This window comes from Taudactylus pleione, unplaced genomic scaffold (genome assembly GCF_031769625.1).
Source record: "Taudactylus pleione unplaced genomic scaffold, aTauple2 ptg000760l, whole genome shotgun sequence".
NCBI classification, from domain to species: domain Eukaryota; kingdom Metazoa; phylum Chordata; class Amphibia; order Anura; family Myobatrachidae; genus Taudactylus; species Taudactylus pleione.
In genome coordinates this window covers 10,672,323-10,691,269 of record NW_028285162.1, presented here as the reverse complement: position 1 = coordinate 10,691,269, position 18,947 = coordinate 10,672,323, and the positions used below count along the sequence as shown (strand labels likewise).

At 47.3% G+C, this 18,947-nt stretch overlaps 1 protein-coding gene across 2 annotated transcripts in view; it reads right to left on the bottom strand.

Moving 5' to 3' along the window:
* Positions 1-3,011: 3,011 nt before the first annotated feature.
* TAF5L (TATA-box binding protein associated factor 5 like) overlaps positions 3,012-18,947 on the bottom strand; it is a 128,403-nt gene continuing 112,467 nt past the window's right edge. For both annotated transcript variants that reach the window (XM_088457398.1, XM_088457399.1), the window contains exon 5: positions 3,012-6,035. In XM_088457398.1, coding sequence (XP_088313524.1) covers positions 5,247-6,035 — 789 coding nt within the window. In that variant the 3' untranslated portion in view covers positions 3,012-5,246. The remainder of the gene's footprint in view (positions 6,036-18,947) is intronic.

Here is an 18,947-nt window from a genome sequence, read left to right as displayed (position 1 = left end):
AGATGGAGTCAATTCTGGCACCGGTACCGCTAAACTACAACTTAAGGTAAGAGAAAAAATAAAAAAACTTTAGGATTGCCTAGCAGTCCCAGTTATAACAGGTGCATGTTGCCATGCACCAAACGAAACAACTGAATGCCTGTGGCTGGGGGATATAGGGAGGAGGACCAGTGCATGCTGGGAGCTCCAAAGCTTTGCTGTTTGGTGCAATGGACGTCGTCCAACTATCCTGTGGACCCTATGGTACCCAAAGAAATAAAAATGTTGCACTTTTTTTCACCTGCAAATCTTTTTCGCCTATTACATGACATTGGCTTTCCACATATGTGAAAACATCCTGGAATTGAATTAGGCGATAAGTTCCAATCACCCGAAAAGCCGAGATCGGCAAAACATTTTCGTGGATCTCTGCTTTTTGGGCCATACTGGGGAAGATACATAAAATTATGCAGAAACTTTAGTTTTTACATAATTTAATGAAAAAAAAAAAAAAGCTACATAAATGTGCCCTGTATCTTTTTCTCTTGATCTATAAAAACAGATTTTGTATTATGGAATAAGCATGCTTAGACAAGAATTTGTATGTACTTGAGTAAAAACACATGCAAACTGGATTTGGATATGTAGTTTCTTCTTTACTGAAAACATTCACAATGTAAGAAAAAAAGCTTGTTTGGATAAATGTGAAAATATACTAACAATAAATACTAAGCTATATCAAAATGTACCAAACGTACACTAGACATAGATAACACCAACCGATCAAGTGCATCATACTCAATGCTTGAATTAAACTGGGTAACAGCATATTGAGCTGACGGCCATGTGACTTCCAGGGGGACTGCTGCTAGTCACCATATTGAGCATTTTTACATTAGTGGCAGCCCGATTGCCCCCCAAGATGTAGGTGGGTGAGCACACTGAGGACAGAGGTTTTCCTCTGTTCAGTAGATGTAATAGTTAGGCTGTTAGCTATTTGAGCGAGTTACTTCTGGTTTTGTGGAGAGGAAGCGCAGGTGTATGGCATTGGCAATTCTGTGGGGTATTTAAGCAGGCTCAAGTGAATGAGTGGTATGGTTCGGTTGTGGATGCTGTACTGTCTTGGTGTGGAGAGTCTTGATAAAGGTCCTGAGGGACCGACACATCGACTGACACATGAATTTTTAATGTAATAAACAGAGGACTTTCATTTTGCATAATAAGCGGTGAGTGCCTTTTCTTGGATTTTGAACATTTTGGGCCTTTAAAAGGAGCACCCCCTGCCATCATAGAGTCTTTTCCAGAGTGCAGTGCATACTGGGAGTATATATATATATATATATATATATATATTTATACACATACATACACAGTCAGGTGCATAAATATTGGGACATTGACAGAATTTTCATATTCTGGCCTCTATTCACCACCATAATGGCTTTGAAATGAAACAAACAAGATGTGCTTTTACTGCAGACATTCAGATTTAATTTGAGGGTAATTACATCCAAATCAGGTGAACAGTGTAGGAATTACAACGGTGCCTCCCACTTTTTAAGGGGCCAAAAGCAATGGGACTATCAACTCAAACGCTATTTCATGGACAGGTGTGGGCTATTCCCTTGTTATTTCATTATCAATTAAGCAGGTAAAAGGTCTGGAGTTGATTCTAGGTGTGACATTTGTATTTGGAATCAGTTGCTGTCGACTCTCAATATGAGATCCAAAGAGCAGTCACTATCAGTGAAGCAAGCCATCATTAGGCTGAAAAATCAAAACAAACCCATCAGAAAAATAGCAAAAACATTAGGTGTGGCCAAATCAACTGTTTGGAACATTCTTAAAAGAAAGAACGCACCGGAGAGCTCAGCAACACCAAAAGACCTGGAAGACCATGGAAAACAACTGTGGAGGATAACAGAAGAATTATTTCCCTGGTGAAGAAAAACCCCTTCACAACAGTTGGCCAAATCAAGAACACTGTCCAGGAGGTAGGTGTATATGTGTCAAAGTCAACAATCAAGAGAAGACTTCACAAGAGTGAATATAGAGGGTTCACCACAAGATGTAAACCATTGGTGAGCCTCAAAAACAGGAAGACCAGATTGAGTTTGCCAAACAACATCTAAAAAAGCCATTACAGTTCTGGAACAACATCCTATGGACAGATGAGACAAAGATCAACTTGTACCAGAGTGATGGGAAGAGAAGAGTATGGAGAAGGAAAGGAACTGCTCATGATCCAAAAACATACCACCTCATCAGTGAAGCATGGTGGTGGTAGTGTCATGGCGTGGGCATGTATGGCTGCCAATGGAACTGGTTCCCTTGTATTTATTGATTAAGTGACTGCTGACAAAAACAGCAGAATGAATTCTGAAGTGTTTCGGGCAATATTACATGCTCATATTCAGTCAAATGCTTCAGAACTCATTGGACGGCGCTTCACAGTGCAGATGGACAATGATCCGAAGCATACTGCAAAAGCAACCAAAGAGTTTTTTAAGGCTAAAAAGTGGAATGTTATGCAATGGCCAAGTCAATCCCCTGACCAGAATCCGATTGAGCATGCATTTCACTTGATGAAAACAAAACTGAAGGGAAAATGCCCCAAGAACAAGCAGGAACTGAAGACATTTGTAGTAAAGACCTGGCAGAGCATCACCAGGGATGAAACCCAGCATCTGGTGATGTCTATGCGTTCCAGACTTCAGGCTGTAATTGCCTGCAAAGGATTTGCAACAAAGTATTAAAAAGTGAAAGTTAGATTTAGGATTGTTTAGTTTGTCCCATTACTTTTGGCCCCTTAAAAAGTGGGAGGCACATATAGAAACCATTGTAATTCCTACACCGTTCACCTGATTTCGATGTAATTGACCTCAAATTAAATCTGAAAGTCTGCAGTTAAAGCACATGTTGTTTGTTTCATTTCAAAGCCATTGTGGTGGTGAATAGAGGCCAAAATATGAAAATTCTGTCAATGTCCCAATATTTATGCACCTGACTGTGTGTGTGTGTGTGTGTATATATATATATATATATATATAGTTTTTTATAATAACAATAACAACAACAAAAATACAAAATCAGGCAGAAAAGGAGGGCCTTAAACTTTCTAAAAGCTTTTGCATGGGTTGTTTTATCCATTTTTAATTCCTTAACACTGCAAAAAAGGATATACAAACAAACTAATGAAGCAGAATGACATCACTTTTATACAGTATATTCTTTGGTGCCTAACACCTATTCTATTATGACAAGTCAATGTGGCATTATACACTGAAGTGCTAAAAGTAATTGTATTGCAGTATGTAAAGGTAAGGAGTAGGTGGCATCAGTTGTAATCTGTCATCTTGTGAGTCAGTTTGAAAACCATCTAGGCTGCTCATAGCAAGGCGATGTGAATAATCAGATTTTGAATGGAGCATAATAGTGGGTGGCCAATGGATGGGACATTCTATTTCCGAAGTTGTGCGGACATTCAACAGTCCTTTATTTACAGTGTCGTGTGTACTGGGAATACGTTATGGAAGGCATTTGCCATCCACCGTGGACAGCGCAGTGGCCGACAATGTGTGCTTAATGATCGTGACTAGCAGCATCTGGCCAGAATTGTAACAGACAAGAGACACTGGATCAAATCACATACACATTCAATGCAGGGGGTACCAGACACATATGCAGGTCAGTGCAGTGTTCTTTAGCTTCCATGGAATACGGGAGCAGAAGACCCACCAGAGTGACCCATAACACTGGGACACCGGACACAGTGCCTCACCTGGGCTCGTGACATAACTAATTGGACCCTGGAGAACTGGCAACATGTTGCGTGGTCTGATAAGTCATGGTTCTAGTTGCTTCGGGCTGATGGTAGGGTTCAAGTTTGGCACAGACCCTATGAGGCCATGGACCCCAGTTGTCAGCAAGGCAATGTGCAGGCTGGTGTCAGTTCCATAATGGTGTGTGTTCATGTAGCAATGTTTGGGCCCACTGGTCTGCATGAACAAGTCATTGACCTTTAACCTCCATGTTGCATTGTTTGATGACCATTTGCAGCCCTTCAATACTTCATGTACCCCCACAACAAAGGATAATGCATCATGTCATCGGTCCTACTGTAAGTTGTCCAGAATTGGTTCAAGGAGCATTCTGGAGAGTTCCGAAAAATGGTGTGGCCACCAAGTTCACCAAATATGAACCCAATCAAGGATTATGGGACGTGGTGAAGAGGTTCTTTTGCATCCAAAATAACAACATAGCTGTGGGAAGCTATCCAGATGGCAGGGGTCTACATCTCTTCAGAGGTCTTTCATCCACGTGTGGGATCGATGCCACATCAGGTTGCTGCACTATGTCGGGCTAGAGGGGGTCCTACACTATACTAGGTATCTATCCCATGACTTTTGGGGGTTCAGAGTATTATTCCCTCTACAGATTCAGGTTTCCCTTACAAAGTTAGACAAGCAATAAATAAATTCTATAAAAAAGAAAAAAAATGTGGAAATTAGCATACGTAAAACCACTAACACACCCAAAGCCTTTGAGAAATCAGAAATGTCCTATACTTTACTATTTCTATTTAACTGACCAGCTGCCTTTGTGAGACTTCAATCACTAGTACTGCACCTGATTTTCTTTAAATATTCTCAGTATAGGCTTTCTTTCAATATTCAGTTTAATATAAGGCTGAGTTTCATGGGGTTATTCTAAAGCTTTTGAGAGACTTCAGATACCCAATAGGAGCCATTTAAGGTATTATTCCAGAAGACCATTGCCGCGTATCCACCACACGATTAAACAGAGCAATTGAACAATAACGACATCGTAATCGTTCAATCGCTTATCAATCATCCGCAAATCGGGCAGTTTAATGTCAAAAACGACCAGCAATGCCCGCGTTCCCCTGGTCATTTTTGACATCTATCATCGCCTGAACATGCTGGTCAACCTGACGACGTCATCAGGTTGACCATGTTCAGGGATGATTGATGTGCCTACACTGAACGACTGATCATTCAGTGTAGGCACATCACAGACTGTGAAACAACTGCACGATTACAATGTCGTAATCGTGCACTCATTTCACAGTCCCTTAGTGGCTGTGCGGCTTATGACTTCCACATAACCGAAGAGAATTCTAACAGCTTACATATATTTAGGATTAATACACTTCTTTTCAAATTGCAAGAATGTTTACTGGTGAATCTAGAGGAAAGTCTTTGTATCACTTTTGATGTAATCCTGACAAATAATAATCAGCAAACTTAATGTACCTGTGCAGTCCCAATCACCATCAGTAAATTACATGCCATAAATTGTACACGCAAAACATTATTTGTCTGCCCTGTGTATACACCAACCAGTTCACTGGAAGAACCATCAGAAAGGGCACTGCAGTAAGTATTTCTAATATCCCATACACGAACAGAGTTATCCATTGATGCAGAGGCAATCAAACTGCTGTCTGGGCTGAATGAAAGACTGTTAATATTGTCCGTGTGACCTTTCAGCTCCTTATAAAGTACCCCTGATGCTAAATCCCATAATTTCAGACGCTGATCCTCCCCAGCTGAGGCCAAGTACTTTCCATTTGGGGAAAAAGCAAGAGCAAGAACAGGTCCACGGTGTCCAGTGAAAAGTCTTACAGAGTTTCCTTGGTGACTGCTCCACAAACGAATGGTTTTATCTGTCGATCCTGTGGCAAAGTAATTAGAATTGGGATGGAACTTTATGCAGTCCACATCTGCTAAATGTCCAGCATATATTCTGAGTGGAAATGTCCGGTCAAATGACCACAGCCTGGCTGTGCGATCATGAGAGCCGCTGGCAAAAAACAAACCACATGTGCTAACATCTAGATCCCAAACTGGGTAGGTATGACCTTCAAAAAGGACAGTGTTAGTAAAGCTACTAAGATCCCAATAGCGAATGGATGCATCCTCAGAGCAAGACAAAAGGCCAGTGCTGTTTGATAGGAAACGTGTGCTATAAACCGGCCCACAATGACCTTGCAGTATTTTCATTTCGTAATCTGCTTGTTCTTCGTCCTCTTCCTGTGTGGGAATAAAAACCAACACAAACAATTGAGACCAGAAGCAGTACTGCATTAACAGTTCAAAGCAGACTTTGCAATTGGCTGGCCAACATGACTTTTAAATTTACTTACGCTATTTACACGTCAGAGAGGTATTTGTAATCTAAAAGTAGTTTTAAGACTGAAAATTATCCTATGACTGATAGATACCTGTGGGCAAGAAACAACAACCTGAATGGCTATCTGCAGAACAGAAAATACTAATAATTTATCAAGCCCAATTTGGGTGTGTAAACCTAAAGATTAATTTACAGTTAATTAAGCTCAATATAGAGCAGGCATGTCAAACTCAAAATACCAACCAGGCCGAATATTCAAGGTCTTAAGAGTGTGTGGGCCGCAATGAAAAAGAAAAAAAGAGTCTTATATGCAATTTTGAAAGGTTTATTGCCCCCTGAGTTTGTGCCCATTATGCAATGCCCCTTATGCAGTGCCCCAGTAATGCCCCTTATGGAGAGCCCCTAGTAATGTCCCTTATGCAGAGCCCCCAGTAATGTCCCTAGTAGTGCCCCCAGTAATGCCCCTTATGCAGAGCCCCCAGTAATGTCAATAGTGCCCCCAATAATGCCCCTAATGCAGTGCCCCCAGTAATGTCAATAGTAGTGCCCCCAATAATGCCCCTTATGCAGAGTCCCCAGTAATGCCCCTTATGCAGAGCCCCAGTAATGTCCCTAGTAGTGCCCCCAGCAATTCCCCTTATGCAGAGCCCCCAGTAATGCCCCATATGCAGAGCCCCCAGTAATGCCCCTTATGCAGAGCCCCCAGTAATGCCCCTTATGTTGTGCCCCCAGTAATGCCCCTTATGTTGTACCCCCTCCCAGTATGGAAAAGGCCCCACTCACCTGTGCAGTACTTACCTTTCTTCACGATGGCCGCTGTGCACCGCTCCAGTCCGCGCCATCTTCACTCCCATCATCCCGCGTAGATGCTACCGACAACTGGATCTAATTAGATCCAGAGCGGCAGACGCAGGCTCTTCTCGTCGCGAGTAACATCATGACGTCACCCACGCACTGCAACACTGGCCTCTGAAGTGATCAGAGGTTTCCGAGACCAGCGTTGCCAGCTAATTAAAATAAGCACTGCCCGATCGGAGCTGATCTCCGATCATGGCAGGGGTGTGGGCCGCATATAATATAAAAAAGGTTTATTCGGGCCGCATGTTTGACATACCTGGTATAGAGGAACAGCGTAAGGTGTATTGAGCTCAGTATAGAGGAACGCGTAAGGTGGATATTTTGTTTACTTAAAACCTACACAAAGAGGTAAAATAGAATAAGGCTGCTGTGTATGTCTAATACAATCTGTCACACAAAGGCAAATGGTGGACGGAATGTAGTTGTCATTTTGAAAATCATAATGTTGTGAATAACAATGGGGACACAGAGCACAGCAGAGTCAATTTACTGAGGAGAAGCACCCCCAGTACCAGTTATCGTTGGTTAGTCACTGCTTGACTTGGTCCGGACGGTCAGCATTGCACCCACAACGCAGTTATGCATCTTGGATCTGGTACGCAGGGCTTATGGGCCCCTCTTTTTAAAGACATTATTATAACATGCCCAATAGGCATTTGCTTGGCTTTATTTAGCCTTTTTAAGATTGATTTATATGTTTGTGTGTTTTAATAAATTCACATGATCTTTTCAATATTACACTATTGTGCTTATCTCTCTTTTTACATTTTGGGTACTCCCTGGTACATCGTCCCAAGAGAGAACAGGATAGGAAAGTAGCCTATTCATTTAAAATTTTTCGTATTGATTGGCTTAGTTTAGCGCCACACGGTGGTCACACATGTTATTACTATTGTCACTTATTTTTGTTTAGGGGTTTAAGGTACCCTAGTGTCTCCACTGTTGGCAGCTTTACTTTTGATGCGCTGAGGTGTTGTATTAAACAAATTTTGATCGACAATGGGGACACTGTTAGGTCGAGCACGGCATGCCAACATGCTCATAAGCGTGATTTTAACAATGTATGCTTAAGAACTTGAAACATGATAGTTTAGCATTTAGCAGACACTTAAAATAATTGAAATAGCATTATTAGCATGTCAGCATACCGTGTTTGAACTAACAATGTCCCAATTTTCATTGTCAACATTATAATTGACAAAATGCCATACCAAACCCAAAGAAGGGAAAACCTTTATTAATCTACTTATATCAAATGTTCTTGTATAGGAAAACAAATGTTGGAGCCAGTTGTGAAAGCTTTAATATGATCGCTGAACTTTTTGGCAATTACCTGTATCATGGACTCAGCCTGTGTATTTTACTCCTTTTCTGACCTTTTTGCTGTATATTCAGATATTCCCAGCTATACTGTTGTCGATAGCAAGATGAATCGTGCCATGCATAGTGCGAGACGTGCGTCTGTGAGCGGAAATGCACACTGCATGTGCGAACGCGCTTCCATAGATACTGTATGCAGTGCATACCATAGCATAGGGGAATCGCATGGCGTGATGCGTGGGCACATTTGTGGCGCGATCAGCCACAATGTAACTTGGCGCATCTGACCAAAAAAAGGGTAAAAAAAAAAAATAAGAGTTATGGCATAACATACCTTTGTTAATTCTTTTTCTTCGAGGTCCACAGCCATTACGTTGGGTATGAATCCCGGTCACCAAACAGTTAACACAAACGAGTTCTCTGCTCCCGGGATGAACCGGGTTTCCTCCTCATATACCCCACCCCCTGCCTCAGGTAGCCAGTTCATTACCAAGCTCAAGCAGGCAGAGACAAACAAAGGGTAAGAAAAGAAAAGACCCATACTTACGAGTCCAGACTCTCAAGAGAAGAAACTACGGAAGAACCTCCCCCAGAACTACTGGTGCGTCTGGGTGGGTGTCCTGTGGACCCTATGGACCTCGAAGAAAAAGTTAACAAAGGTATGTTATACCATAACTCTTATTTTCTTCTTCGGGGTCCATGGGGTCCACAGCCATTAAGTTGGGGATATCCCAAAGCACTAACCCTACAGGCGGGGACGCATCCTGAGAGGCAAAAATGTCAAAGGCATAAAATTTGACAAAGGTATGGATGAAAGACCATGTGGCTGCTTTACATAATTGCTCAGCAGAAGCACCCCGGCGGGCCTCCCATTATGGACCTACCGCCCTAGTAGAATGTGCCATCACTGAATCCGGCACACGCATACCAGCCTGTGTATAAGCCAATGAAATTGTCATGTGAATCCACCTGGCCAGTGTCTGTTTATTGGCTGGCCAGCCACGCTTTTGACAACCATAAAGAACAAAAAGTGAATCGGACTTCCTCTATTTGCTCGTGCATTTAACATAAATTCTCAACGCACGGACCACATCCAGGGAAGCCTCACCTTGTGAGAGACTTGTGCCCTGAAATGCTGGAACTACTATTTCTTCATTAATATGAAATTTAGACACCACTTTCGGAAGATAACCCTCCCTAGTACGTAGTACTGCTCTATCTTGATGAAAGATCAAGAATGGTTCCCGGAAGGAAAGCGCAGCCAAATCCGACACTCTACGTGCAGATGCTATAGCAAGGAGGAATACCGTCTTTGCTGTTAGCCACTTGATGTCTATTGAATTTAAAGGCTCGGACGGAGGAGCCTGTAAAACCTTCAGAACTAGAGTCAGGTCCCACGGAACAACGGGGAAACGAAGGGAGGTTGAATCCTCAACACCCCCTGAAAAAAGGTCTTTATATCCGGTCTCAGAGCAATTTTATGTTGGAACCAGACTGAAAGAGCTGACACCTGTATCCTTAAAGAGGCCAGGCGGAGCCCTTTTTCCATACCGCTTTGAAGAAATTCAAGCACTCTGGAAATCAGGAATTTATGTGGATCATACCCTTTCAGTTCACACCACTGAAAGAAAGTATGCCAAACCCTATAATATATACGGGCTGAGGATGGTTTCCGTGCCTTCAGCATCGTCCGTATAACAGACTCGGAAAACCCCTTTTTTCTCAAGATGGAGGCCTCAAGAGCCATGCCGTCAAAGATAGCCGATGAAGATCCGGGTACCAGCAGGGACCCTGTAGCAACAGATCCGGTCTCAATGGGAGAGGCCATGGAGTGTCTATGGAGAGAGACCGTAGATCTGTGAACCAGTGCCGTCTCGGCCATGCCGGAGCTATTGATGTGATGGTGCTGCCCTATTGTTTGATCTTTCTGACAACTCTGAGCAGAAGAGCAAACGGGGGAAACAGATATACCAGCTTGTAACGCCACTTTACTGTCAGTGCGTCTACAAACTCGGCTCTCGGATCTCTTGTCCAGGATCCGTACCTGGGAACCTTGTTGTTCCTTCTTGATGCCATCAGATCTATTTCTGGTAGACCCCACCTGTCCACAAGGTTCCGAAAAACCTGTGGATGTAGGGCCCATTCCCCTGCATTTATCTCTTGCCAACTGTGAAAATCGGCTTCCCAATTCAGGATTCCTGGAATGAACACGGCAGATATCGTGGGCAGATGAGTCTCTGCCCCTACCAGGATTCTTGATACCTCTGCCAAGGCGGCCCGACTCCTCGTGCCCCCTTGATGATTTAAGTAGGCGAGCGCGGTGCAATTGTCTGACTGTATCTGCACCGACCTGCCCTTTAAGATTTCCTGAGCCTGCACTAAAGCTTTGAATATAGCTCTTAATTCCAGGATGTTTATCGGTAGCCGGCTTTCCGTCACTGACCACTTTCCTTGGAAAGTGTGTGACCCCGTCATTGCCCCCCAACCTTAAAGATTGGCGTCAGTTTTGACAAATGTCCAATCCGACACCCAAAAGGGGCGACCCTTACTGAGATGCTTTGTCTGCAACCACCAGGTCAGGGACAACTGTACCTCTGGAGAGAGACGCAGTAGCTGAGACCTGATCGTGCGATGATCCTTGTTCCAGTGAGACAGAACGAATTGCTGCAGTGGTCTGGAGTGGAATTGAGCCTATTCCACCATCCTGAAGGTGGCCACCATTGACCCCAGGACCTGCATGGCTACTAGAACAGATATCTGCCTGTTGCGAAGCAACCTGCATATTCGTGATTGTAAGGCAAGGATCTTCTCCTCCGGCAGATATATTTTCTGCACCACAGAGTCCTATCTCGCTCCCAAATGGCACATTTGCTGTACCAGACAGGGTGATGACTTTTGCCAGTTTATGATCCAGCCGTGACTGTACAGATATGATACTGTCAGCCTCAAATGATCCTGTAACTGCTGTGGGGACTGCCCCAGCAACAGGAGGTCATCCAAGTAAGGCAAAATCCTGACGCCTTGGCATCTGAGGCATGCCATCATCACTGCCATCACCTTGGTGAATACCCGAGGGGCTGTGGACAGGCCAAACGGCAGGGCCTGGAACAGAAAATGTTCCTCCCCTACCGCAAAACAAATACATTTTTGATGAGCCTGTGTGATTGGGATGTGAAGGTAGGCATCCTGTATATCTAAGGACACCATATAGTCTCCCTGCTCCATTGCCAACACAATAGATCGCAATGTTTCCATCCTTAACCCGGGGGCTCGAACTAATTTGTTGAGCTGTCTCAGATTCAGAATAGGCCGGTATGACCCATTCGGTTTCTGAACCAGGAACAGATTGGAGTAAAACCTCTCTCGGAACTGGTTCTCTGGCACCGGAATCACTACTTCTGATGCTAGTAAGGCAAGAATAACTTCTGAAGGGCCAAAGCTCTTTCTGAACCCACCCGCGGGTTTACACAAAAGAACCTTTGAGGAGGAGTCCTCCAAAACGTCAGGGCGTACCCTCGGGAAACTCCCCGAACCCAGGCATCCTCCGTCGTGAGGTACCAGGGCTCTGAGAACCGAAACACTCGGCCCCCCACCCTGGTATCCCCCAGGGGGAGGCCCGTCCCATCAGGCCACTGGTTTATCCTGGACCCTAGATCCTGGATGTTTGTTCTGCCAGGGCTTCCTGGGTCCTGCCTTTCTTGGTGGAAATCTCGCTGAGGGCTGACCTTTGGCCTTGCCCTGCAGCCGAAACCCCTGAAAGGACGCCCTCCTCAATTTAGAAGAGGTTGCTGATGGCAAACCAGCCGTCTTTGAGGTTGCCATGGAGGATACAATTTTGTCCATTTCTGGACCAAAGAGAACTCCTATAAATGGAAGGATCCTACGTGCCACCACGGACTCAGCTGAAACGTTAGAGGAAAGGATCCCTGCATCCAAGGCGGCATCACCCAAATAAGAAGCCCTTTCACAAATAAAGGAGATCATATCCAGTTGCTCCTTGGAGGCATCTGGTAAAGACTCCGTTAGAGTTTTGGCCCACTCTTCAATAGCTCTTGCTACCCAGGCAGTGGCCATAGCTGGGCGGGTGGCCGTTCCTGCCAGCGAAAAAATAGATTTGAGACAAGTCTCCAGTCTCCTATCCGTGGTTTCCTTCAGCGAAACTGCTGGGATTAGCAAAGTGGTACGTTTAATCAGCTGTGCCACATGTGCATAAACTGATGGTGGATTCTCCCACTTGGCACAGTCCTCTGCTGGAAAAGGATATAGAAGCGCCATTCTTTTAGACGAATGGCTTATCTTATCCGGACGGACCCAGGCTTCCTCCATAAGTTCTGATAAATGTTCAGACTTTGGGAATTCTGCCTTAACCACTTTCTGGCGCTTGAACAGGGGGGCTTTCCTAAGTGGACGATCCCCTTCCTCGATATTTAACACCGATTTTACAGCTCTTATCAGAAAAGGGACATCGGCTACTGGGAAATGATCATCACCCCCCTCGGAGCTAGACTCCTGCGAAGAGTCCTGTGCTTGTTCCTCCTCGGAGGCGGCACTGGAGTACTCACCCATGTAAGGCGGTACATGGCGTCTAGATTTAGGCTGCTTTGGCTTGACAGCCTGAGGCTGAAAACCCCCCGAGGATGATGCCATAACCTTACCAGCACCAGGGTCCATCCAAGGCGGCCACATCATGTGCATAGGATGCATCTGCTGAGGCAAACCCAAAACCGGTGGTACCGGGGCAGCCAGTCGTTCCGCCACCTGAGCCATAACCTGAGAAAATGATGCCCAAGGAGGCTCAGGGCCTGAAACAGGCAAACTTCATTGGTGTGGTGGCTGTCTGAAACAGTTCCCACAAAGCCCATTTTGTAGAAAGTCCTGTGGGGATAAACCTGCCTTGCAGGCTATACAGGATATCAGCAACGGGGCTCCCGCCACCTGACCCTCAGACTCCCTAGACAGATCAATTATGCCACTGGTTCTGAGTGTACATGTGCTGCTTTCTACTCTCAACCCACACACCTGTAGCAAGGGAAGGGGAGAGACAGTGACAGTATACAGGAATTACAGTTCTTTTACAGAAGAAACAGTATCCATAAACAACAATCACATGTCATGCATAAATACTCTGCGAGCCATATGCATATAAACTCTCACTACCACAATCAGCCCAAGCTTAGGTAGGATAGAGCCCTGTAAAACCTAGACAAGCAGTAGGCAAGGTATACAGGGAGACTGCCCAGCGTCCTCTCTTCTAGGAGCAGCATTCAGAGAGCAACTGACATACACTCTGGCTGCCCTATATGGAGGCTGGGAGGAGTAATCCACAATTAACTGTGCCAGAGGACTGAACTAGCGTGTGGATTGGTGGAGGGGCCACCGGGGAAGCATACCTCCCCTATGCTGCTTGGACCTGCCCGGTAAACTGACCTGGCCGCCGCCACAAGCCCCGGCTGGTCAGGAACATCAAATCCCGGCGGTCTAGGCTATGAGAACAAGCCGTATGCCTCCTGACTGCAGCGTGCCTCCAGCCAGTCTCACCGCCGGAGGCCGGACCGCCACGTGGTCCCGGCGTCAGCGGCCGCCGCAACCACCCGCTTACCTGCCATCCCTTTGATCCGCTTGCGGTCAAGGGCATGAGAGCCCCTGCCGAATCCCCTGCCAAGGACATGCCGAGGATAACGGTGCGGCGCCGGAGGAGGTAGTTGCAGCGCATGGCCGGTGCGCCTCCAATTAGGCGCGAGGCTGCTTCCAGGACAGCTCAGACCACCCGCTGAGATAGAAAGTAAAACTCTCTTTTTTTTTTGTTACTCGTCTGCAGGACTGCTCCCGCAGTCCCACTGTCTATGTGGTGAACACACCAAATAGGAAGAACTGGCTACCTGAGGCAGGGGGTGGGGTATATGAGGAAACCCGGTGCATCCTGGGAGCAGAGAACTCGTTTGTGTTAACTGTTTGGTGACCGGGATGCATACCCAACGTAATGGCTGTGGACCCCATAAAAGAAAAGAAGACCTAGCATAATATATTTTAGTTATTAAAAAGTAGGTCTAAAAAAATCTGTAGCATAAAACTCAAATTCAAACCTCAAGAAATAACTACTAAAAAGACAACCAGGCTTCATACTAGGGGTCACAACTTCAGTCCCATATATTAAAGCATATATTAAAGCAAAGCCTGCCAATCCAAATGGTGAGGATAGGGAAGGATGACCACAGGATCAGTTTATAAATAAAGGATTATGGCATGAGCTGTGCATTCAATTAATTTTAATTCCGAGTCTCACAGTGATTAGAGTGTCCAGGAAGACTAATAAATGTACAATTAAGTACAAAACCATCATAACTACACTCTACAGTAAAAATAATATGAGATATGGTAAGAACTTACCATTGTTATCTCTATTTCTACTAAGTCCATAGGGTTCCACAGGATACCTTGGGGTATAGGTGTGACGTCAGTCGCAGGGCACCAAAGAGTTAAGCTTTCAGCCTCCAAGGATGCACTGGGTCCAGCTCCTATACCCCGCCCCCGGGCCAAGGCACCTCAGTTAGTTACCAAGCCATAGGCCGGAGGAGGAGAAGGAAGAGAGAGAACAAAGATCTGGACACATACAAGAATCACATTCTCACCAGAGGGAGACGGAAAACCGGTGACCAGAGCAAAGCCCATCTGCAGCACAGGTGCGACAGGGCGGGAGTCCTGTGGAACCCTATGGACTTCGTAGAAATAGAGATAACAAGGGTAAGTTCTTACCATATCTCATATTTTCTACTTCAGGGTCCATAGTGTATCCACAGGATACCTTGGGGATGTCCCAAAGCAGTATCCTTTAAGGGTGGGGACGCTCCTGTGCAGAAAGGAGAATCCGCCGCCCGAAGGAAGCATCCTGAGAGGCGAAGGTGTCAAACCTGTAATACCTCACGAAAGTATGGACAGAGGACCACGTAGCAGCCTTGCAGATCTGGACTGCAGAGGCACCACGTCGAGCTGCCCACGAAGGACCCACAGACCTAGTGGAATGAGCCTTCAGAGAAGGAGGAACCGGTAGGCGTTCATGAAGATAAGCTTCAGAAATAGCCATACGGATCCAGGCTGCCAAAGTTTGCTTTGAAGCAGGCCAACCCTTCTTACGGAAGCCATAGAGGACAAACAAAGCGTCCGACTTCCTAAACGAAGAAGTGCGGTCAACATAAGTCCTTAAGGCCCGCACAACATCCAAAGAGGCCTCACCCACGGAAAGACCCGGTGAGTTAAAGGCCGGAACCACGATTTCCTCGTTAACATGAAACTGGGAAACGACTTTGGGAAGAAACTCGGGCAGAGTGCGGAGCACTGCCCTGTTCCCATGAAAAACCAAGAAAGGGGGTCTACAAGAAAGAGCCCCTAACTCAGAAACACGTCTGGCCGAAGCAATAACCAGAAGGAAAACTGTTAGCCATTTAAGATCCACTGAGCCCAGTGGTTCAAACGGCGGTCCCTGGAGAGCCCTCAGGACCACAGCCAAATCCCAAGGCGCCACAGGTGGAACACAGGGCGGCTGAAAGCGGACAACACCTTGCATAAAGGTGCGCACATCCGGGATTGTAGCAATCCTACGGTGAAACCAGACAGATAGGGCTGAAACCTGTACCTTCAAAGAAGCCAGGCGAAGTCCATGATCTAGTCCCGCTTGCAGGAAGGCGAGAATCCGAGACAGACGAAACTCCCGCGGTGCATAACCTCTCGGTCGACACCACTGGAAGAACGTATGCCACACGCGATGGTATATCCTCGCGGAAGACGGTTTCGGAGCACGCAACATGGTACGCACCACAGAGCTGGAAAACCCCCGGGACCTCAGCATGGCCGTCTCAACAGCCACGCCGTCAAAGACAGCCGAGTCAGGTCCGGGTGACGACAAGGACCCTGAGACAAGAGGTCCGGTCGTAGCGGCTACCGCAGAGGACTGTCCACGGACAGACCCTGAAGGTCTGAGAACCAGTGCCGTCTGGGCCACGCGGGAGCTATCAACAGGAGCGTCCCTCCTTCCTGTTTGAATTTCCGGATTACCCGTGGAAGAAGGGAGACCGGAGGGAACAGATATGCGAACCGAACGTCCACCGGACGGACAGAGCATCCACCAGAGACGCCCCTTCGTCTCTTGTGCGAGACCCGTACACCGGCAACTTGTTGTTGTGCCGGGACGCCATGAGGTCGATCTCTGGAAGACCCCATCTGTCCACCAGTAGTTGAAAAACGTCCGGGTGCAGGGACCATTCCCCCAGATGAACGTCCTGGCGACTTAGAAAGTCCGCCTCCCAATTTAGCACTCCCGGGATGAAGACCGCTGATATGGCCGGAAGATTGCGCTCCGCCCAAACCAGGATCCGAGACACCTCTACGAGAGCCGCCCGGCTTCGGGTTCCTCCTTGCCTGTTTATGTAGGCCACGGTGGTAGCGTTGTCCGACTGGACCTGTACCGGGTGACCCTGGAGAAACTGATGTGCCTGCTGGAGAGCATTGAAGACCGCACGGAGTTCAAAGATATTGACTGGAAGCTCCGCTTCTGTCGGAGTCCACCTGCCCTGGAACAGATGTGGACCCGAAACTGCTCCCCAGCCCCGAAGACTGGCGTCCGTTGTCAAAAGGACCCAATTTGGAATCCAGAACGGACGTCCCTCGCTGAGGTGGGTCGTCTGTAACCACCAAGCAAGGGACAGGCGAACCTCCGGGGTGAACACAATCGTCTGGGACTTCAGAGACTGAGGCAGCCCGTTCCACTTGACAGGATCAGGTGCTGCAGAGGTCTGGAGTGAAACTGGGCATATTCCACCATGTCGAACACCGACACCATGGAGCCCAGTAACCTCATCGCCGAGTGTAGAGACACCTGGCGGCTGTGCAGACAACTGCACACCCTTGACTGTAAAGCAGAGATCTTTTCCTCCGTCACGAAGATCTTTTGCTGTCCCGAGTCCAATAAGGCTCCAAGATGCAGAATCCTCCGAGACGGGATTAGAGTGGACTTCTGCCAGTTGATTAACCAGCCGTGCCGTTGCAGCAGGGCAATGGTCAGGTCTAAGTGGCGTAACAGGAGCTCTGGAGATCCCGCCACCAATAACAGGTCGTCCAAGTACGGCAACATGCGGACTCCCTGCAGCCGCAGAGAAGCCGCCATGACCGCCATCACCTTGGTGAAAACACGTGGTGCTGTCGCCAGGCCAAAAGGTAACGCCCGAAACTGGAAGTGGTCGCTGCGGATTGCAAACCTGAGGAACAGTTGATGGCGCAAAAGAATAGGGACATGCAGGTAAGCGTCCTGTATGTCCAATGACACCATGTAGTCCCCTGGTTCCAGCGCCAGAATGATGGACCGTAGGGTCTCCATCCGAAACTTCGGTACCCGCAAAGACTTGTTGAGTGCTTTGAGGTTGAGAATCGGACGATACGACCCATTGGGTTTCTGTACCAAAAAAAGATTTGAATAGAAACCCTGGCCCCTCTGGGAGAATGGAACAGGCACTATAACTCCAGCCTGGAGCATAGTGTGCAATACCTTCCGCAGCTCCGTAGCCTTGTTCCGGTCTGATGGTAGACCCGTGGTGAAGAATCGAGCCGGGGGTCTGTGCCGGAAGGAGAGGGCGTACCTGTGGGAGACCACCTCCAGAACCCAAGTGTCTGTCGCAGTGACAGACCAACACTGGGCGAACTGCAGCAGGCGGGCCTCCCACCCTGGGATCCCCCAAAGGGAGGCCCGGACCGTCAGGCCGCAGGCTTGTCATCTGGCTTGGGGGCCGGACGTCTGGTACTCCATGCCTGCTTCCGGGGCTTGACCGATTTCCTAGGGCCAGCCTGACGAGGAAACGACTGTGGTTTGGGCCTGCCCTGGGCCCTAGATGACCGAAAGGACGATGGTCCAGAACCAGAAGGAGCAGCGGCCGACGGGAGACAAGCCGATTTGGCTGCCGCCAGCGTGGCCACAATCTTATCCAGATCCGGACCGAAGAGAACTTCTCCGGTAAACGGCAACGCCTCCAGAGCCTTTTTGGAATCTGCGTCCGCCTTCCAGGATCGCAGCCACAAGGTGCGACGAGCAGCCACCGCTGCTGAAGAAATTCTAGACACCAGAGTACTAATGTCTAGGGCCGCCTCGTTGATATAAGTGGCCGAATCACGGAGATTACCAATCAACTCCGCCTGTTCGGCCGGACAGTCGGAATCAAAAGAAGCCTCTAATGAATCCGCCCAGCGCTCCAACGCTCTGGCAACCCAGCAAATGGCCATACCATGCTGCCCCCCCCCGCAAGGGAAAATGCGGACTTCAGGCAGATCTCCACCTTGCGGTCCGTAGCATCCTTAAGGGAGGACATGGATGGCATCGGCAATGTGGCACTACGGACAAGACGGGTCACGTGAGAATCCACCTGTGGAGGGGATTCCCACTTTGCAAAATAATTATCCGCGAACGGATAAGCCACCGCCAGGCGTCTCTGCGGCTGGTATCGTTTGCCAGGCTGTTTCCACGCCTCCTCTAAATGGTCCACTAACTGACCCGAAAGAGGAAAGACTGTCGCATCGCCCTTCACATCTTTGAAAAAGGCATACTTAGATTTAGCCGCTGGGGGAACTTCGTCCTCAATCACCAAGGCTGTGCG